This window comes from Coffea arabica, chromosome 7c, assembly GCF_036785885.1.
Source record: "Coffea arabica cultivar ET-39 chromosome 7c, Coffea Arabica ET-39 HiFi, whole genome shotgun sequence".
Taxonomy (NCBI): domain Eukaryota; kingdom Viridiplantae; phylum Streptophyta; class Magnoliopsida; order Gentianales; family Rubiaceae; genus Coffea; species Coffea arabica.
The window spans coordinates 12,757,269-12,779,024 of NC_092322.1; the positions used below are offsets into that span (position 1 = coordinate 12,757,269).

At 34.2% G+C, this 21,756-nt stretch overlaps 1 protein-coding gene across 1 annotated transcript; it reads right to left on the minus strand.

The window, feature by feature from the left end:
- Window positions 1–17,827: 17,827 nt before the first annotated feature.
- On the minus strand, window positions 17,828–18,394 carry LOC113701206 (monothiol glutaredoxin-S6-like). Its single transcript, XM_027221740.2, has one exon. It carries the CDS (start codon window positions 18,387–18,389, stop codon window positions 18,081–18,083), a length of 309 nt encoding a protein of 102 aa, XP_027077541.1. The 5' UTR covers window positions 18,390–18,394; the 3' UTR covers window positions 17,828–18,080.
- Between the last annotated feature and the right edge of the window lie 3,362 nt (window positions 18,395–21,756).

Sequence of the window (21,756 nt, forward strand, 5' to 3'; positions counted from 1 at the left end):
TTACTCCCTACCTGCCCTTCCAGATGTATTAGCCGAGCGATTTAAAGTTGAGGTTAGAAAAGATGAAAATGGTTGTTTGCGGAGATAGCTTGGATTCCTACCAACATTCTGGATTGGCCGAGATAGATTGTATGCGGAAAGGTGAGAGAGTTGAGAAGAAGAAAATTTTCACCAAGTCCTTTTGCCGGCAAAATGAAACTTCAAAGTACTTTACCAAGTGTTTTGGAGCCAAAGTAAAACGATGTCATTTTCTATCTTTTTTTTTTATCTCACATTTTCTCGAGTATCATAATAGGTAGTCTAAAGGCACATTATTATTTTTATATCATGATAAAATAAAAAAATTATAATACATATTATTGAGTTGATTAATAAGTGTCATGATACGTTTGCTATAACGACACAAACCAACAAGTGTTCTTATAGACATGTTAGGAAAGGCCATTTTTGTTGTAGTGTGTATAAAATTTATGCAAGTTTAAATAGAAATGCTTCCCTTCTCTATTTTTCTTTCCTTTCATTTAATTTAGAGTTAAAAATAAAAAAGCCCACTGTGCTAAACATAATATACAAATAAGCGCCCTATGGTTTCAAAATATATAACGCGACACCTCGTGCTTTGAACTAAATTGTAACACTGACGGAAATCGGTAAAATTAACGGGACTGATATACTAGAAGCTAAAAACAAATTCTTTATACTTAATTTTTAGCAAATATTCCTATTGTACCCCTTAGCCCCCAATAAAACTCCCTCCCAGCGATGCTTGTGTATAGAATCGATTTCTACTTGATTGAGAGAAATTGAACTAGTCTTTGGGAAAAATCAAATTACCACGCAGGACGTTTGAAAGGTAAAGCCATCCTCCAGATACGAAGTCAACCTGCGAGGAACTACTACACAATCTTGCCTAAGGTAAAAGCATTTGATTTTGGGTTTTGGCTAACAAATTGTTGTTATTAGGGTTTAAAGTAAGAATGTTGGTAAACTAAATTAGGATTTATCTACTGATGAAGGAAAATGACTGGCTAAAAAATTTGCTCATGTCTTCCTCAAGCTCTTGAGGGGATAGTGGAGTTAGGAATCTACGGTACCAATATAAGCTGTGCGACTGTCGAAGAAAGGCAAAGGTGAAGATTGTTGAGTCCGAAAAGCCATCCAAAGGGATGCTGTACTTTGTATGTGAAAGAGATGAATGCAGATTTTTCTCATGGTGTAATCCCATCTATAGAGATGAAACCGACAGAGGAAACTTTTTTGAGAGGCCAATGGTTGAAGAACATTTGTTGTGCTTGAACTCGAATTCTGAAGTGAAGAACTTGAATGATGAAGTGAAGAACTTGAAAGTATTGGTTAGCTATTGTCTAATGGTATCTATTTTTTCACTTTTGCTTCTGTTGATGAAAATGTCTGTAAAATAAGACAATGAAGAAGCTCATGAATAGAAATGAAGAAAATCAGGTAGTTTATTTTGTTCATAGAAATGTGCACTTTATTCTTCTATTTTTTCGAAAGATGTCCTACCTAAAACAATGAAACAAACATCTAACTATTATATACACTTGTAATCATATTTGTGCATTAAAAATAGTTTTGAGCAATAAGCACACACAATAACGTCTTCTGATTCCAGTTTTGAGTAATAAGTACACCAAAGTACATTAAAGTTTCCAGTCCATAAACTATTCCAAAAATATATCCCACTATACATTCCATTTTTTTATAACAATTTCAAATAGAGTAGACAAAATATATCCCACCAAACAAAAACTACCCAGACAAACAATACATGAAAGATTCCAGCCTATAAAAACTGTCCATAAATAGCTTCTTTTGCAATCGAGAAATACCATTGCAGCCCATAATCATAATGCTCTATTAAAACAGTCAATAAGTTCATTAAAGTGTCCAACACCTGACAAGAATCCTCCAAATTGCTGAAACCATCAGCATCCAATCAAAATACATCAAAGTTTCCAGTTTGCAATAATTGATAACAATTCCAAACAGAGTAGACAAAATACATTAGAAACATACATTCCAGCTGTTTGCCACCAACTCTAACGGCAATCACTAATTCCTTAAAACTACACAAAAAGGCAATCAACAAACATACAGTCCACCTCAAAAATCAACTCTAACATTTTCTTGCTTTCTTGGACCTTAGGTTGTATAGAACATCAGCAACAGTAGGACGAAGGGGTCCTTTTGCTGGTGAAGTTGTTCCACTCACAGGCTGCAATTGAAGTAGAAAATATGAATGTTTGAAGGAAAAATGCTCCATTAAATCACTTTTGTATTACATGAAATCCAACCTGAGAACATGATTGTCTAGCAGGCACATTTTTTGCCACACTCGCAATTGTTGGCTGCGTATACTGCTTCTCGGTCCTGCAGCTTTTTTTTTTTTGAACAGGTGTATCTTGTTCTTGATTTAGGACTAGTTGTGGGGGCACCATTGATGAAGGAGCTGATAAATAAAGTTCTGAACTTGATTCAACTACATTAGTGTCAGGTGCCTATAAAAAACAAGTTCATATTAATATTCAATAAAAATGATTTGGGACAGTAATTAGTCTCAGCCTATGAAATCTGTAAGCTGTGTTGCCTTATAGAATTTAGAGTTGGAATGAATGGCATTCTTGCAGGTCCTTGAATTGTGTCTTGGCTGAAAAAATCTCTTGCAAGTTACCACATGACCCTTCCTGGTTGAGACTTGACCCTTTTTAGGCTCGTCGGCTGCCCTTTGCGGATCTTTTTGGGTCTGCCAGGCATTCTTCGAACTGCGGGAGGTTTTGGGAGTTGTTCTTCACATCTCACCCAGTACTTATTACTTGGGACAGGTGTGATAATGTGCTCATATATTTTCAAGTAATTTTCTCTACTATAGCAGGCATGCACATAATCAAGCAAAGGCAATCTACGTGCTCCTATTGCAGCACATGCATGAGCACAAGGATAACCTGTAAGTTGGAAATAGCCACATGTGCAAGTCTTTTCCTTCAGATCCACCATAATAGATTTTCTGGGCCCACAGTCAATTTCATAATTGTTCTTACCATCCCATGTGGGAATACACAGCCTACTGAATTTCAGATTCCTATCAATCTCCTCTGCAATGTTAGGACATATTTTTCCTTGAAATTTCTGCATACCAGTCCTCTTCACTTAAATCCTTTGCATGAGCCTTCTTCGAATCCACTCAAGCATCCCTATGACATGTAACTCTCTAGTTTCTAAGATATAGTTATTCAATGACCCACAAAGATTGTTCACAAGAATATCACATTTGCTACTTTGTCTAAAATGTGACCTACTCCATAAAACACTTGGCTCTTTTTGCAGCCATTCAGCTGCATCCTTTGAAGCTTTTTCAAGGGAATTCATTGCTAATTTCCAGTTTACTTCATTCCCAGCACTTACTGCTGCCCAAAACAAGTCCTTCAACTCTTTTCCTTTGAACTTCTGGTTGAAATTTTGGTACATATGCCTCAAGCAAAACCTGTGTTCAGAATTTGGAAATAACTCATTCACTGCATGGACCAGTCCTTTTTGTCGATCTGAGATGAATGTCCAGGGTATGTTTTCCACACCAAATCCCAGATTAGCTATTAGTAGTTTCAGAAACCACTTCCATGAGTCATACCTCTCTACCTCTACCACTGTTACAGCTATTGGAATCATATTGTCATTGCCATCTCTACCAATTGCTGACAACAATTGATCACCAAACGCAGATTTCAAAAAACACCTATCAAGACCAATTATTTGCCAACAGCCATCGAGGAACCCCTGTTTGCAAGCATAAAGATAGTAATACGGTCTTTGAAATGTCCCTTGTGAACCTTCTTCTGCTGTATCAAGTTTAATCTTGACAGTGCTACCAGGATTTGTCTCTCTAATTGTAGCTGCATAACTCCAAAGGTGGTGATATTGCTCCATATCCGTGCCAAGCATCTCATCTTTTGCCTTTCTCTTTGCTCTGCGTATCTTGACAACAGACACGTTAATCATTAGATCTCTTCTAATATCATTTTGAAATCCATTCACGGCACATTGCGGGTCACCTCTTATCTTGTCTTGGTACTTCACGCTCAAATACTTAGCTGTTGCATGCTTGTTGTTGTAATCTCTAGCATAAACATGCTGGCCCTTCAATGATTTAATTTGAAAAGTAGTTTTACCTTGGACTGGTGTTGAACGAATCCTCCAAGAACAGCCCTTTGCACACTTCGCAATAATCTTTTTCGAGTAATTTTTTACCCAATCAACCTCATATCCCCCTCTTACCAACCATTCGACCAACACATATCTAAAAACTCTGAAATTGGAAAACTTTTGCCCAACCTTCAACTCAAAATATGGCTTGAGAAACTCCATTTCAGGGTTAAAGTCATGACATTCTTCATGGCCTTCATCATCAGATCCGCACTTGCCCAGCAACTCTTCATCAGAAATTACTGGTTCTTGCCAATCCTCTTCTGGTGTATGTGGTGCTCCTTCTTCTGTTGATCTTTCCTCAGCCTTTTTACTGTTCCCCGCTTCAGCTTGTGATGGGATCTGAGATAGGTGTTGGTCAGCAGCTTGAGATGCAGCTTGAGATGAAATCTGAAATGAGATATGAGGTGGAATTTCTCCAATGCTATCTGGCCCTACAGACTGCTTCTTATTTTTGCTGGACTTTTTTTCCTTACTAGTTTCACTTTTGGCAAGGCTCTTGATAGCCACCTTCTCAGGGGAAGAGAACACGTGATAAGGCTTAAAGTGAGTGGAATGTAGTATGGACCCACCTTCTGGTTTACTACTTCTGTCCACATCTTTTTTACTTGCGAAAATATCCTCATCCTCTTTTTTTTCCAACCCTTCCTTCAACCATTCAGGCTCATCATCATCATCAGTGTTATTTGGCATATTTGGATTGCAATTACTAACCCCATCTTCTTTTTTTTGTACCCCACCATCTCCACTGTCTATTTTGGTGTTATGTACCCCACCTGCATTTTTATTTGTTGTTGATGCATCCATTGTCGAATTTGGCTTCAACACATTGTCCCTACCATGTTCTAGTGGCTTTTCAAAAGGATCATCCCCACTACAGGCATATATTATCCTTGTTGCCAAATCCCAATGTGTTTTATTCATCAATTTAACATCATCATGGTCCCTAATTGGATGTAGGCCACCATCTAAGTCTACTTCTGGAGCACAAAACCAGAAAGTCACTCTAGTTGCATCCTCATCCACTTTTTCAAACATCCTGCAAAGGCTAACTATGCAGATGTTGTCCTCAAGTCTATTTTTAAAAATAGCCATACCGGTTCCTGTGTAGTGGAGGGCAGGATATTCTCTAAATTTTCCATCAAAATACATATGTATATCTACTGTCTCCTCTGACTTGTCTTCTTCTGTTGAATGTTTCAAGGAATATAATAAATATGCTTTAGTCTCCCAACTACTGTGTCTCCATCATTGATATACAGAAAACCAAATAAACATAAAAGCACAAATAGAAAACCAATTTTAATAGCATTCTGGACCACTAAACCAGAGAAGACAATAACAATTATAGAAATTTTACTTATAATTCTTTGTTAAATATCTTGTTGTAATAACAAGTGACTGAGTTGTACTCAAACACACAAACACACACAAACAGATCCTACTCAACACCCCTAATCAACAAAAATTTCCCATCACAAATGGAAATTTCAAAAATTATTTGCGTCACCTAGTCAACACCCAAATATCAACAAAAATCTCAGCTTTAAATCCAAACTTGCAGTCCCAAATCAGCAAAAATCTCCCATCAGAAATGGACATTTCAGAAATTATTTGCATGACTCATAGTTCCAACACCCAAAATAAAAAAAAAAATCTCGGCTTCAAAACCACAGTTGTAGTCCCAAAACAGCAAAAATCTTCATTTTAAATCCAAAGTACAAGTCTCAAAACTCACAAAATCAGGAATTTTCTAAGGTAAACACCCAAATATTGCATATTTGGGTGTAAATAACATCATCAGCCCTCAAAATCTGAGATGGGTAACCCTAAATTGTAAACTAATTATAACATACATGAATTGATTTTAATTAATTATAACATGAACAAAGTATAGCATACATACCCATTTGCCTTCGATTTTCTGGAATAAATCTTCGTCTCTTTCGATCTTTTTACTTGATTCCGTTTGGTTGGGCTTTACTTCCTCTCTCTCTCTCTCTCTCTCTGTAGGGTTTGAAGGGAAGAAATGAGTCCGTTCAATTGCCTTTTGGGTATTATACAAGGGCATTTTGGTCCTTTTATCAGTTCCCGTTAATTTTACCGATTTCCGTCAGTGTTACAACTTAGTTCAAAGCACAAGGTGTCGCGTTGTATATTTTGAAATCATAGGGGGGGCTTATTTGTATATTAGGTTTAGCACAGGGGACTTTTTTGTTTTTAACCCTTTAATTTATTACAATGGCTAACTCGCACATTGACTCCTCTCTCCTTACATTTGTTAGTTAATTTTGCTTAGCAATATTAAAGATTAGACCCAAATGATACGGATGCAAAAACTTGAGGTGCAATGTGTCCAAAATGAAATTTACGGTGTAAAGTGAGAATTAGAAACAATTCTGGGGGTAGAACCTGAAAATAGTTCTTTTATTGGTATCCAGTTACGATACTTGAACTCTCTGTGCACATTCTCTACTTGGTTAGTTTATTGTTTATGGTGTTAATGATTGGACTCAAATGGAACGGATTACAAGTTAGATTGTAAAATGTCCACAATTAAATCACAAGGTGCAAAATGAAAACTGGATACAAATTGGGGGTGTAAGGTATGATAAGTGCTTGTTTTACATATTTGTGTATGATTGTTTATGTGTATTTTAGTGTGTTTTCATTTAAATTTGAGTCAAATAATTTGGTTTTTAGTTAAGCTTTGCATTTTGTGGTTAAATAAGAAAATTTGCATTTCTATGGACTTATGTGCTCAAATTTCATGTTTTTTTTTATAGGTTTTGATAATTCAATCATCACTTGAAGGGTAGTGAGAAGATACTTGCATGATTTTTGATGATTTGAAGTGGAAATCATGTGACGTGAAGAACCAAAGGATGAAATGCAAGCAAGAAACAAGAAGAAAAGCATTGGCAGCAATGATATATTTTGGTACATTGGCTATAACTTGAGCTAAAAAGCTTGGATTGAGATGTTTCTTAGAGCATTTTAAAGCTAAGAGGAAGGACTACAATTCTTTTGAAGGCACCAAAATCTAGTTCTTATGTTTTCATAGTCAAAAGTCCAAATAACTGAAGCACTTTTCTTCAACAATCCTTTCTGTCCAGTCATTAGTATTTTGGCCATAACTTAGTCCACAGATCTCGAAATGACTTCATTCTTGAGCCATTGAAAAACTATCTCAAAGGGTTACAATTTTTGTTTTTCATAAGAGCTAATTCAACAAAAACAGGGGAGAAATCCAGCCAAAAATCCATGTACGGATTGTCGGACGGATTCGAGTCAGAATAGCAGCATAACTTGTGCAGTTTGCACAATAATTGAGTCTTTCCTTTTCCCTATAAAAGGGACTCCACTTGGACGAATTTCGCAGTGAAAAAGGGGGAGAAAAGCACCATCAAAATGTAGATTTAAAAGTAGAAATCCTTAGTTTTTCTAGTCTAGGTTAGATTAGTGTAGGATTAGTTTAGAATTAGTGGGTTATTCTTCAATTCTTGTATTAGCTCGACAAGGAAGCAAAGAGAGATGAAGATGGAGAAGTTGAACTCTAGTGACAAGAGTTTGATCTCTCTTAACACTTTAACTCTTGTATTTGATTCCTTTGTTAGTTTTAATACAAGATTGGATTGTATTTTCATTTGCTTTATGTTTAGGTAAAGTTTCATGCCTTGGGTTGGATGAACTTGCTATGATTTGTTTGTGAGATTTGCTTGGAAGGATGATGCTATTGCTTTGAATTAATTATTTAGCACTTTTGTTCTTATAATCATGATTAACTGGTCATTAGTTGTGAATATTTGAAGATATTGAATTATCAATGATAGTTGCAATTCAATATTAGTTCAAGGAAGTACTAAACTTAGGTAGTACACTCACGAAAGTAGAGGTGCACTTTTGTGGCTTGTTTTATCGTAATTTCATAGAAGTTCATGAACTTGTAGCTAATTTCATAATCATGAGAGTAGGTATAGATTAGTTATAAGTATAATTGATTACTACGAGAGTAGGTTTTACATACATAAGAAAATTACGCCATAACTAACTGAGGTAGTAGTGTTCAATTACCCAAGTAATCTTGCTAGCTCAGAGTGGTTAGGAATTCCATTCCCTAGGAGCTTTCTGTTGTAGTTTCCACTTCACATTTTCCTATATTTGTAGCTTAGACTTACTTGACTTGCATTTATAAGTGTCTAAATAATAAAAGAGTTTGAATAACGTCGGTAATTGCTCAATTTTCTCTGTGGGATCGACCTTTAATACCTTATACTCAAACATGACCTGTATACTTGTAATTGTGTGTGGAGTATTTAGAAAGTTACAAATTTAAAACTTGAGGCAGAGATTATTTTTATATACACGTCCCACGCCTATCAAGGTATAAGTAGCCTCTTCTCCAATTTGCACAACTGTAATTCCTTTGATTGTTTAAGGATAAAATCACGTCTGATTATGTTCCACTGTTTCCTTTTTTTCTTTATGCAGATTTACTTGCCAAAAGATCTTAGGCCATCTCTTGCAAAGGAATTGCAGTTCTCTTTCTTTCTTTTTCTTTCCTTTCCTTCTTTTTTTTTATCTGTAAGGAAAAAAGATAGGAGGAATTGAAGTTGTTGCTTATATGCTTGATCAAAGTTGAAATTAAACCGATCCTCCCCTAGTGGTCATGGTCTAGAAATCCAGTACAAAAGTGGTAAGAACGTACAAAGAAGGATTGTAGCAGATTCTCCATTTCTAAGGAACATTTTTCTCTAACACAGAAATGATGCCTTTCTAGACTTTCTCCCCATATTAAACAGATCGAATCACAATACAGAAGATCCAACCCTATTATCCTTTCCATAGATATTTAATGGATCCATGGTTGGTTTCTATGCTTTTTCTTATTTAAAACTTTTAAATTGATTTAGAGGCTAACCACATGACATAATATGAGTAACAAGTGCAAGTTTGGGGCTCCTACCTTGGGTTTATTTTCTTATACAAATTGAAAATAATTGGAAGCAGTAAGGACATGCTTAATTTGCAAAGACCGGGCCGCTTTTTAAATTAAGCCAATAAAGGAAGTTTTTATTGTAAGGACATGCTCCTATGCATAATTATTAACCACGGCCTGATACTGGCATTGAACTAATGAATTCGGTGAACTGGTGACTTAGCAGGATTGAGTTAGTAGTTGGATTGAATAAGGAAGAAATTAGTTGACTGGATCAATGACTTATCGGTTCAACTAGTAAATTCAAAAACTTGTGAGTTCAACCATTGATTCGATAATTATATAGTTTCTTTAAAAGTTTTAATATGCAATTTTTTTATACTAATAATCATGGTTCAATCTACGGTTGAGTCCAGCGAGACCATGCTAGTAGGTGAACCGGATAAAGTAGAAACCAGTTGACTAATTAATGACTCGTTGGTTCAATTAGTAAATTCAGAAAATCACTAGTTTAACTATTGATTCAATAATTATATTATTACTAGTATTTTTTTTAATGCTATATATGCACGGTTCAATCACTCACCCATGATTGAATCAATAATCTGTTGAATCGATACTCTGTGGGGTCGGTTTTCGGACTAGATTTAATAACTATGCTCCTAGGAGCTAAGCAACTATTCAGTTTCATCTTTTGTAACTGATTTACCATATAGTTTGAATAATTAATTTGAAGAAACATGAACGAAAATGAGTCGAGCACAATTGTTGCATTTGAAGCTCACATCTATGGGAATATATCCTGCATTCAAGTTTAAGTAACCCAATCAACAGTTGTATTAAAAAGAGTCTTATTTATCAAAGTATACGATAAGATAATCGCCTAAAGTTTTTTCTCCTCCTTGCACCGGAAAACTGTAAATGCACTTACACACTGACATATCTGACTCTAACTCGATATTATTACACAGCTAAAAGAGACTCAAAATTGATAAAAACGTTGTCTTAGTGCAACTGCTGTATCTTCATGACAAAACCCTTCTGACCTAAAGATTGCAAAAGGGGAGGAAAAAGGGAACAGAATCAGAAAAGAGACCGAGGCTGAAATATGCAGATGGTGCCTTAAGTACAATCACATCCATTTAGCGTTGGCTTCGATAAGCAACGGTTTCAACTTGCCTCGAATGTTGAGGCTCAGAACCTCAGTGGAACCGCCAACAAACAGCTTCCCTATGAAAACAGCAGGAACACTAGGATTACATCCTAATGTTAGCAATGCATTCTCAATATCCCTTCCTTTCGGGTGATGATCAAGCTCATAAACCGTAGGATTCGCCCCAAAGCTTCTTATCAGCATCTTGATAGCATGGGAAATGCAGCAGTTGCTCTTGCTGAAGATCACAACTGGCTTTTCTGACCCCAATCTCCTCACTGTTTCCATTCTACTTAAAAGTTTTGAAATCCTATTTGATCAGAGGAAATTTAAGTCTTGGTTTCAGAAATATCTGAATTTCATAAAGGCATATATAGAGAAATAAAGATGATGGACTGCCATAGTTTTCTTCTGGAGTAGGAAAAATACGACATCCGTAAGATCATTTTGCTTCTAAAGTTGATTCTTGGATAATATCAGCTGCTATACAAACACAATAAAGGTTTGATCTGTCTCAGACAACAAAGAATCTTAAGTTGCGTCAACATGCTGACAACATTGAAAGCCGAAAGTAGTCGTAGATGATAATAGTCTTTTCCTTAATTTTACTAGAAAGATTCCATGGTGTACTATGGCTTCTAAATTCAGTTAGAATATTCAATATGTTTGGTTTAGAACTGGAATATATGTCATTTTATTAACAGGTTAATCAATTTGAAAGCCAAATAATAAATGGGAGATGATAAGAGGACAATATGTAACACTTTCATTTCTATTGAATGATGCCCATGATGATCTATCAAACAATCGATAACAATAATTATTAATCTTGATACCCACTCCAGGCCCTAATAGCCATTTGCCAAACACCACCCACATTTGCAAAACTCGGGCCAGAAAAATAGTTTACAAGACATTGGACTTCTCCAAGTGAACAGAATGTAATTCCTTTGACTGTTCCGGCACAATAGTTTTGACTGTGTTTTAAGGACAATAGTGTGTATGAATATGTTCCTATCTCTCCTTTTTCAAGTAGATAACTCCCAAATTTCCAAATACCTTAGACCCCTTATCACTAAGAAAATGAAGTTCTTTCATCAAAGTTTGTTGTTTATCAAGGTTGATTGGCCCCTTATCACCCCGGTCCTTTTTTTTTTTTGCTTAATAAACGAAAGGGTTCCTTGCTACCAACCCAATTTGGAAGCAGCATAAAAGATTTAGGCTAAACCACAATGGTGTTATGGTTTAGAAATCCATTACAAAAGCGAAAAGAAGGTATAAAGAATGGTTGTAGCAGATTCTCCATTTCTGAGCAAAATTTACCTCTGACACAAAATGATGCCTTTCTAGACTTCTGTACATGATAAATAGATCGAACAATAATATATAGAAGATCCCATCACATATCCTTCCCATCTCGCACAATGTTTCTTCAAAAAATTATTTAATGATTCCAAGGGTCGAGTCTACAAAAAAAAATTAAAATGAAAAAGCATAGAAATCACATCATGCATTTTCTTTTCAATTTTTAAAGCACGTTAGAGGGATAACTAGATGACAGATAGCAAAGACAGCGCACCATTGCCTCGGGTTCTTATTCTTCTTCTATTTTTCTCTCTCTCATTTTTGGTTTTCTTTTTGTGTACACAATGAAAATCAAAAGCTGCATGCTTTGCAAAAATCGAGCCATTTTCTTTAGTTAAACCAATAAGGGAATTTTCTTTTATATTGAGGACATGCTCCTATGAGCTAAATAACTATTTATTTTTGCCATTTTGTAATATATCTCCAATACATCTTTAGATCTTTTTAAAAAAAATTAAAAGAATTTATAGCCAAGCACTTTATTCTTTTTCACTTCAAGCCAAGTTCATCTATATAACTCTACCATCTTTTCTTTTCTTCTCCTTTATTTAGTTCCGTGTCAACAAATGACAAACAACTCACAACCTCGAGTTGGGGCGTGAGGCATATATTCTGTGAGAAAAATAACATTATATTGCCGAGGATGACTTGCACACCTTATCTTTAACAGTTTTACATATGCAAATCTCGAAAATTCTCCAATTCTGATACTAGAAGAGAATAAAATGTAGCTGCCAACCTCCATAATCAAAGAAAAATCCAATTAAAATATTTGGAATACTTTAGACTGTTAATATGCGTGGTAATCAACGTTGCTATGATATATGTCATTTTGAGTTAATGTTTTTCTTTCAATTTTAAGAGCTAATTAACGTCAACATGTAGTTCAAGAGCGTGATTTCTTGTTGTAGTACTTAATCAATTCTCAAATATTTGTGTTTAATTGGTAAGGATCGAGAAGGTATGGGTATCTTTAAAAAAAAAAAGGGATAGAACTATCTTATTTAAAAACTTGAGGGGCTGAATTTGTTCGTTGTTTTATTCGAAAGCCCAATTAGCACTAATGTGACATTGTGCATTTAGATACCATAAAATAATAGAAGTGATATTTGCACTCCAAAATTAATTTCTTGCACTCCTTAGAGGCATGTTATTTAGTGAGTGGATTGGAGTGCAAGAGCCTAAAATGGACGCATGGATATCAATTTCCTAAAATAAATAAATTATTTTTTATACATTGACAGTGTATAATTATCAGAATTGGATGTTGGATGTATGACAACAAATCTTAATCTGAATTTGAAATTCAAAATTTTGCATATATCCTGATAGTGTGTGTGTGTGTATGTGTGTGTGTATATATATATATATATATATATATATATATATATATATAATTGTGACAGTATATATCCTAAAAGTGTATATAAGATTAGAGTCTATCTACAAACAACCGATCTAAAATCACAAAATTGCTAAATGATAGACACGAATATGAAAATTCTTAAAATCATAAAAGTGGGTCATCTTTTAGTTTGTTTTTACAACTTAAGTCATATGTTGCTTAGTTTAGGATTGTCCATAATAAGATTAATTTAAAATGAATTTGTCAATGAGGCCCAAGTGTATTGATTGAAAACAACCACGGTAAAGACTTCATGAACAAAAGGTTTTCTATTATGGACTGTAATTAATTTTCTACTCATTCCATCCCATTTAATAGTCTTGAGATTTTTCTCATATAGTTTTAAGAAAAATTAGCTAATTTTGTTGGAAAGTAAATCTGACCTAATGTTTTTCTAAATACCTTTATATTAATATTAAGAGTATCAGTAATCACTATACCTTTACATTAAATATAACAACAATAATAATGGTATATTACACCATTCAAGACATATATCAAGTGGAAAAGTTGACTGTGTTAAATAAGGTAGATTATATTTACTAATAATGAAGTATATTAACCAAGGGTATTTTGGAGAAATTAAAAATTAAATATATTCTTGAATTGAAAGTTAGACTATAATTTGAAATGGATGAAAAGAAAAATAAAACTATCAAAATAGAACGGAGGGAGTATAAATATGTGTCTTCCTCTATATGGGTGGTTATACGCTTATTGTTGCTAACTGAAAGAAAATGAAATGAAAAGAGAATTTAAACTTTTCTTTTTCTTTCATATGCTAAGATACAACTTATAGACTCCATAAGATTTTAGTATGCAGTCCAAGGTTGAGACACAAAAAAGTAGAAGTCTACAAATATGAGTTTGAGTCTCACTAAATGTGAGTTTTATTAGCAATAAGCCATTCAACATCCCATTGGTTTTGAGTTAGAAGTTACAATTGTGGATTACTTGCGAACATATAAAAAACCATATGACTTAATAGACATGAAAAGCCTCATTCCCATAAAAATCCCATAACAATTTGATTCTCGAGAAAAAGCTAATCAAGGAAAAGCCATTCTAGAATTTATTTTTTTTTCTTGCAACGAACAAAAGATGCCCAGTTCATATTTGCTGTTCTTGTTTGAGCAGTAGAGGATCGTTCCAAGTTCGTGCGTCGGCATGGGATAGGGTGTTCTTGTGGTTGTCTGACAGACTAACCTCTATTGTTTTGTTCTTCTATTTTTTTTTTTAATTGTGGTTAAAATTAATTGATTTATCAATTTTTTCCAAAGTAAACATTCTTGTTAATCGAGGCCAGCTTATGGTAGCACATGACTCAGACAACTGAGAACCAAACCTCATTCAGACCAATTTAAGTGAAAATTTCAATTTTTGCTTACCATTTCGAAGAAAAATTGCTTTTGCCTGGCATGTTAAAGAATAATCCAAATTGAAAAGAGTGCTGGCTAAGGCCAGTTGCTTAGTCTTGCGATCTTCTCTCAGGATAAACTATCACCTCTTCCGCCAAGAGAAACCAAAGTCTTCTGATACACTAATTTGGGGAGTGAAATCGATGGACTTTTGCATGGCTAATATGACTAACTTAGTCCAAGTTGATGAAATACCTAGATATAACAGTGTCTCTCTGTTTTTTTTTTTCATTTTTCCTGTTAGGCGGCCTCAGGGTGCAGGGCCTCGCTATAAAATATCACGTGTATTATTTAATGATTTTTTTCAATTCTGTACTCTAAAGGCACAATAGTGGTGAGAGATGGATGAGATTATTGGAATTGGATGGTCCGAAAGGAAGGACGGTAAGCGAGAAATCCTGAATTTGTACCCTTCCATTGACACCCAAAACAATGTGAAAAAGGTGCATAGTAAGAAGAGTGGACCCCTATTTGATCCACTATAAAATTCCAATATTATGATCCACGACGAATTATGCAAGTTTCAACCATAGCGGATCACTCCAAATTCCATCAACTTCAATTAGGTACATCATGTAAAATTATTAATTTACTAAATTGGGGTTCTCCAATCATCAAAGTCGATATCTCTTTGCTGTATGACCTGTTTGGAGGATTTGGAATATTTTGATAAATTTAGAATGCAAAGTATTCAAAATAAAGGAGTTTAAAGGATAAAAACGTAAAGGGTGCAGAATAGAACGAGTCCATATTATTTTTATTTTTTTTTTTGGGTTCACATACAAGTCCATTTGATTCCACATTATTTGATCAATTTATTTTGTAGGGGAAAATCTAAAAGGCTCTCTTTTAGGTTGGAGTCAACAAATATTAATTGCTCACAAATGGGGAGTCAGCTGCCACAGCGGTCGTGGTACGTACTTCCCCTTGCATTTTGTACGGAAATCTAAATAATGATCAACCTCAATATTTTTATGCAATTTGCAATTAGAAATGGGCAAGAACCAACATGTTTACTCGATTTTTGGTGAGCCCAGAAGATTGACATTCTATTGCTTAGCACAACTTGCCTATCTCAGCTTTAACAATTGTTACTAGAAGCGAATAAAAGGTAGCTACACAACTACCTCTTTCAAGAAAAAAAAAAATATTTCTAGTGAAGACAGGAAAGAGAAGTATTGGGAGACATGGTGAATAAGCATTGATACCTTGATATAATTCAAGCTAGCTTCCGACGGTGTTAATTGTTTTAAAGCCTTCAGTCTGTGTTTTGGCTAAGCAGCTAAACAGATCAAATTTTGCATATTTTCAGGGCTACAAAATGTGTAATAGAAATAATTGTGAAAAAAAACAATTGAACTTTAATACCGGATAAAATCACTTTTTCGAATCTGGCTCACAAGTTTCCCCATATATGTCTGTAATCTAGAGCTCCATTCAAAATGTTATTTGAGTTTTGATAATACTCCAAAATCAATTCAAGTTCGCTGATTTGAAGTAGCTAGTTGAGGCTTTTTTTTTTTTTTTCTTTCTTTCTTTTGGGAGCAAATGAAGAACTTTTATTGATGAGCAGTAAAAGCTTGTTAAAGCAAGAGGCATTGTTTTGCTATAACCCTACTTCTAACTGGAGAAATCTACTACAGGTCCGAAAATGATTTTAGTCCAATCTATATGTAGCTAGTTGAGGCTTTATATTTTGTTATCCAATATGATTTTAGTCCTTCTTGTGGGTATGAGTTAAGGCGTGGTTCGTGTATTATGTCCAAGGTGAGTCATCAAGTCAGCAACCGTTAGAAACAATTTGTAGACACAATATATGTACTAACACAATAGATATAGATATTTAAATATCAATTATGGACACTAAAAAAAAACACAGTTTTTAATGCAAACACTATATTAATATTTGCACGTTGTTGTCTAAGTGTCGATATTTGATAATTTGATATGTACAATACGATCGTTCTTGTAATTCTTTTTTCTTGTAGTTGAGAACAGAACTGAAAGCTATATTACGTTCAGGCGACTTTGTAAAGCAAATGGATTAACTGCTCTCAAGGCCTTCAAAGTTTCTTTAACCTTAAAAGAACCTGAACAACAAGCAGTCCAGATGGTTTGGTGGTCTCCATTTTCAGGATATATAAGGTACAAATTAAGAGGTTAGCAGTAGCAAGCTGCTGCTTGAGCATTCTGAACTGATCAGCTAACAATTCACAAGCCTCGAGAAGTCGTGGTTAAAGTTCTTGCAAGATTTTGTCGTTCAGTTTACTGAGGTTTGTCTGCCTGATGTGGAAAACGGAATCTTGGGTTTGAGACCTAATTCCATACCATCGATTAAATCTGCCAAGAAACCATTTAGAACTCTTATGTGTTGTCCGTGTAGTTATGATAAAAAGGCTTAATTTTTAGTATTTACATTCATTCTTTTATTTCTTTGTAACTTTCTGCAGGTGTAGAGGAAGCTCAACAGGTGCTGGCAAGAGAAGGAGCATGGCACCGTTGCCATGCTAGTCAATACTGGTTGCCTTTCGCTAGGCTGAATCCTAAGGGGTCTCAAACCACATCCCTATCCTGATTCACTTTGGACAGCTGCGTGAAATTTTTAGCAGTTTTGTGTTCTATTTGTTTGCCTTTTCCTTACATATTTCAACTGGCTCAAATAGGCCTAATTAAAGGTTATTGTAATCATGGTTCAAAGTCGTGGCGACGGTCGCTGTCGTGGATCGGACTGTTACACAGCGGTCTCGATATATCGATTGCGGTCTCAGCGAGACGTAAATTTTTTAAATATTTAATATTCTAAAAATTGTAAAAAAAAATATGATAAACAAAAATAATAAAAAATTAGTAAAAAATAATAAAAATTCGAGTTGATTCGGGATAATTCGGACCGATTCTGCCATTTCTATCCATCTTGGAGACATTTTGATTGAATTTTCGGTGATTCATTATATCGGAATCATCTCATCTCAGTTTCTGATTAGAAAGTCCCGTTTTGATGACAATTCAACTGAGTCGTTTTGGTCTCGGCCGAGTGTTTGAACCATGATTGTAATACATCGTCATCAAGTCTTATCAATTATTCTATTGGTTAAGCCCTATTCTCATGAATTAATGCACTCAAAGGTTTTCTTGAACCTTTTTGAAACACTCTTGAAAGTCAATCGTGCATTACTTTCTTTAGGATTCGATTCGCTGTCGCTAATTATTTAAGTTGAGTTGGTAAGGACATCTACTGATCAAGTTTAAATACCACAATCGCCATTCGTATTACTATTAAGTAAAATTTATTAAATTATTTATCAAACTAAATGTATAAGAGAAGAATATTCACTGAAGTTATTTATTCTTCTTGGATTAGAAGAAGACTTTAAAAAGTGACCACACGGGCATACCTGACTTTATATGATAACACAACTAAAAAAGGACTCCAAAACCCGGTCTTAGTAGAACTAGTACAGCTTCATGCCAGAATCCTTGTCACCCCAAGGTGGCTTTTATGCAAGAAAGGGAGAAAAAACTAAACAAAACGGAAAATTAAAAGACAGAGCCTGAAATCTATAAATGGTGCCTGAAATGTAATCACATCCAGATAGCGTTGGCTTCGATAAGCAATGGCTTCAACTTGCCCTTAACATTGAGGCTCATAACCTCATTGGAACCACCAACAAAAATCTTACCTATGAAAACAGCAGGAACACTAGGATTGCATCCTAATGTTAGCAATGCATTCTCAACTTCTCTTCCTTTTGGAAGGTGATCAAGCTCATAAACCGTAGGGTTCGCCCCAAAGCTGCTTATCAGAATCTTGATAGCATGGGAAATGCAGCAGTTGCTCTTGCTGAAGATCACCACTGGCTTTTCTGACCCCAATCTCCTCACTGTTTCCATTCTACTTTCTATAAAACTTGCTTGTCAAGAAGTTAAAAAGTTCGAACTACTACTTGAGTTGATAGGAAGTTTATGACTTGGTTTGAGAAAATTTCTGAATTGTACAAAGGTATATATAGAGGGCTAAGGATGATGGATTGTAATACTTCTGTTCAAATAGGAAAAGTAGGAAATGTGTCTGATCTTGCTTCTAAAGTTGATGCTTCAGAAATATCAGCAGCTATTCGAACAGGGTAAAGGTTCAATCTGTCTTAGGTAACATATAGAATCTTAAGTTGCGTTAGCATGCTGACAACATAAAAATTGGAAAAGTAGTAGTGGATGATTTCTTCTTTTACTAGAAAGATTCTAAGGCCTGGAAGGTTTACTATGGATCACGAATTCAGTTAGATTTGTCAATATCAAAGAAATTCTTATAGTACGATCCCTTGAAGTTTCCAAAGAAATTCTTACATCGAATCAATTGACGATACAATGAATAATAAGACAGCCTTCTTTTTTTCTTTTTTTTTTTGAAAAAAGTAGTGATTAATAGTAACTTATAGTTCAAAATTAGTAGGTAAATGCACCCCTTGATATGCGCAGCTGTCTATGGTTTCAGCAAGTTAAAACAGAAATATATAGACTATTACACTTGCATTGTGAGAGTATTAATTGCAAAAAGAAATTTTATGACAACCCTTGCATCATTTTATGAGACATTTATAAGATATTGTTATTTTATTTTTTGTACTTATGAGAGTGTGAACAAAGTAAGTTAATCAAAATTGGGGAGTTGTTATAAATTCCTCTCTCTGTTTTGGTTTGGGATAAGTTTGTACAGATGTTAATTATAATTTCAAGTGAATTAAGCCATGGAGGTGTTTGATTGTATTTTTGAATCGGATTCAAAATTGCAATAGGAATCACAATCATAAACCCCACTATTGGTACAGGTTTTCATCACTTTCTATTTTATATATATATATATATATATATATATATATATATTGTTTTTGAACCGAAATGGGGATCATTCTTTTTTTTTTTTTTTAAATCAGAACTTTTTTATTTTATTAATGGAAGAGATATACACAATATTTTCTTACAGACGTCTAAAAATGGGGATCATTCTATTAATGAGTTGATTACTTTGAAATCTAATTGGTAATCAGTGAGGAATGATTTTTATAACATTCATATTTTCAATGAATGATTTTTATTGTGGTCTATCAAACAATAGATATAATTGAACAAAACAAAACGTTGGACTTCCCCAGGTGAACAGAATATAATTCCTTTGACTGTTTAAGGACAATAGTTTTAATTGTTTGAGGCTGTTAGGTTCATGAGTAAATGATTATGTCTCACATTTATCCGAGAAATAGAGAAAGAACAGTTAATATATAAGTAAGGACCCAAAACCTAATGATTTAAGTTTTTGGATCAGAGTTGAATTCCTGACTTACATATTGGTCTCTTTGGTGAACTTTCTCGAGGTGTTCCCCCTATCAAATTAGTATCAGAGTTTCAGGTTGCGAGTTACTCGTGGGCAAGTGAATCTTTTTTGGAATTGGATCAGTGAAAATTCGCTTTTTGGTGGTGGACTGAAGTGCCAAGAAGTTTGATTGGTATTAAACCAGGTGCGATATGAGTTTGGCAGGGGTCCGGTTGGTGTTAGACCAAGGAGTCAAAGGTTGGCAAGGGTCTAGAATGCAGTTTGGATGTTAAAGAAAAGTGGATCCATATTTGGGAGAAGATGTGACCTTAGGTGATAAAGTGAACTTGTATTGAGTATTAAAATGGGTTCGAAAAAGGGTTTGTAAATTTGGATTTAATGTAAGAGGTTACTCGTGAAGATAAAGATTTATTAGATTCATGAGAAAAGGATTTATGTCCTAGATTGGTCCGAAAGATAAAGAAAGAACAGTTAATATATAAGTAAGGATTCAAAACCTAATGACTTAACTTTTTGGATCAAAATTGAGTTCCTGACTTATATATTGGTCTATTTGATGGACTCTCTCTAGGTGTTCTTCCCTGTCGGAAACCAATAGTACGTATGATTTTGTTTTCTTTCCAAATATTTTAGACCATGTATATTACAAAGAAAAGGGACTTCTGTTTTTCATTTTGTTTTTCCTTTTAGGTAATAAAGATAAAGAGGAAGTCGTTGCTTATCAAAGTTGACTGACGACTTCAACTAACAAAAGTAAAACCGAACCATTCCCCTCCTAAAAAGCCACGCGGGTCCCTCTAACATTTTGCTTTTGCAATTGAAGGATTCTTCACCACCAACCCAATTTGAAAACAGCATAAATATGTAGACCAAGCCAGGTTGGTCATGGTCTAAAAAACCAGTACAAAAGCGACAAGAAGCTACCAAGAAGAGTAGTAGCAGATTCTCCATTTCTGAGCAACATTTTTCTCTTAACACAAAAATGATGCCTTTCTCCACATGATATAAATAGGTAGAATAATAATGTCGAAGATTCAATAGTATTATCAATCCATTAGATATTTGATGAACCCGAGGGTTGGTTAATTCCCGTTTCTTTTAAAGGCAAAATGCATTTTTTGTCCACAAAATTTACAGGAATTGGTCCTCAGGGTTTCAACTAATTAAAACAAATGTAGTCCCTAAAGCATATTAAGTCATTATGTTGGTCCTTAATGATTTATAAAATATACAAAATTCTATTCATATAAAATAAAAATATACACGAATTCTATAATTATTGTGGAAAATTACAAAAATATAATGATTTAAAAAACTCTATGAAATAAGCGTAAGGCAACCCAAGAAATTCAATTAATATTAAAATAAATCATGTGTTGTGAATGAGCTATACTTATTTGTTTTGTGTGCTTTTCTAACAAACAAATTAAGCATTATAATTTGTACTTGGCCTACTTTTATGTACAAATAACAATTTAGCATATCTACCAGCTGTCATCATTTGGTAAAAAGTAAATATGTTATAGTTATTTTTCTAGTGTTTTAATTTCTAAAAAAAGTTTTATAATTTTTCTAGAATTTTTGTGTATTTTTCATATTATGCTAGTAAATTTACTTAAATTTGACAAAAGCATTGGGAACTAATTTGGGCAACAACATACTTTAGGGACTACATTTATTTAGATCAAAATAATGAGGAATAATTTGGTAAAAATTGAAATTTTACGGATTATTTTTAGTATAATTGAAATAATGAGGACCAAATTGGTCTTATCTCGAAACTTTGAAGACTAAAAGTGAATTTTTTTTTCTTCTTATATAAATAACATTTAAATTAGATTTAGAGGATAAGCGGATGACATAACAAGTGTAAGCGATACCAATTTTATTAACCCCAGTTTAGTTTCTTAGACAATTCCAAAATCAGAA

Coding starts and splice junctions, on each gene's coding strand:
- LOC113701206 (XM_027221740.2), bottom strand. CDS start 18,389: ATGGAAACAGTGAGGAGATTGGGGTCAGAAAAGCCAGTGGTGATCTTC.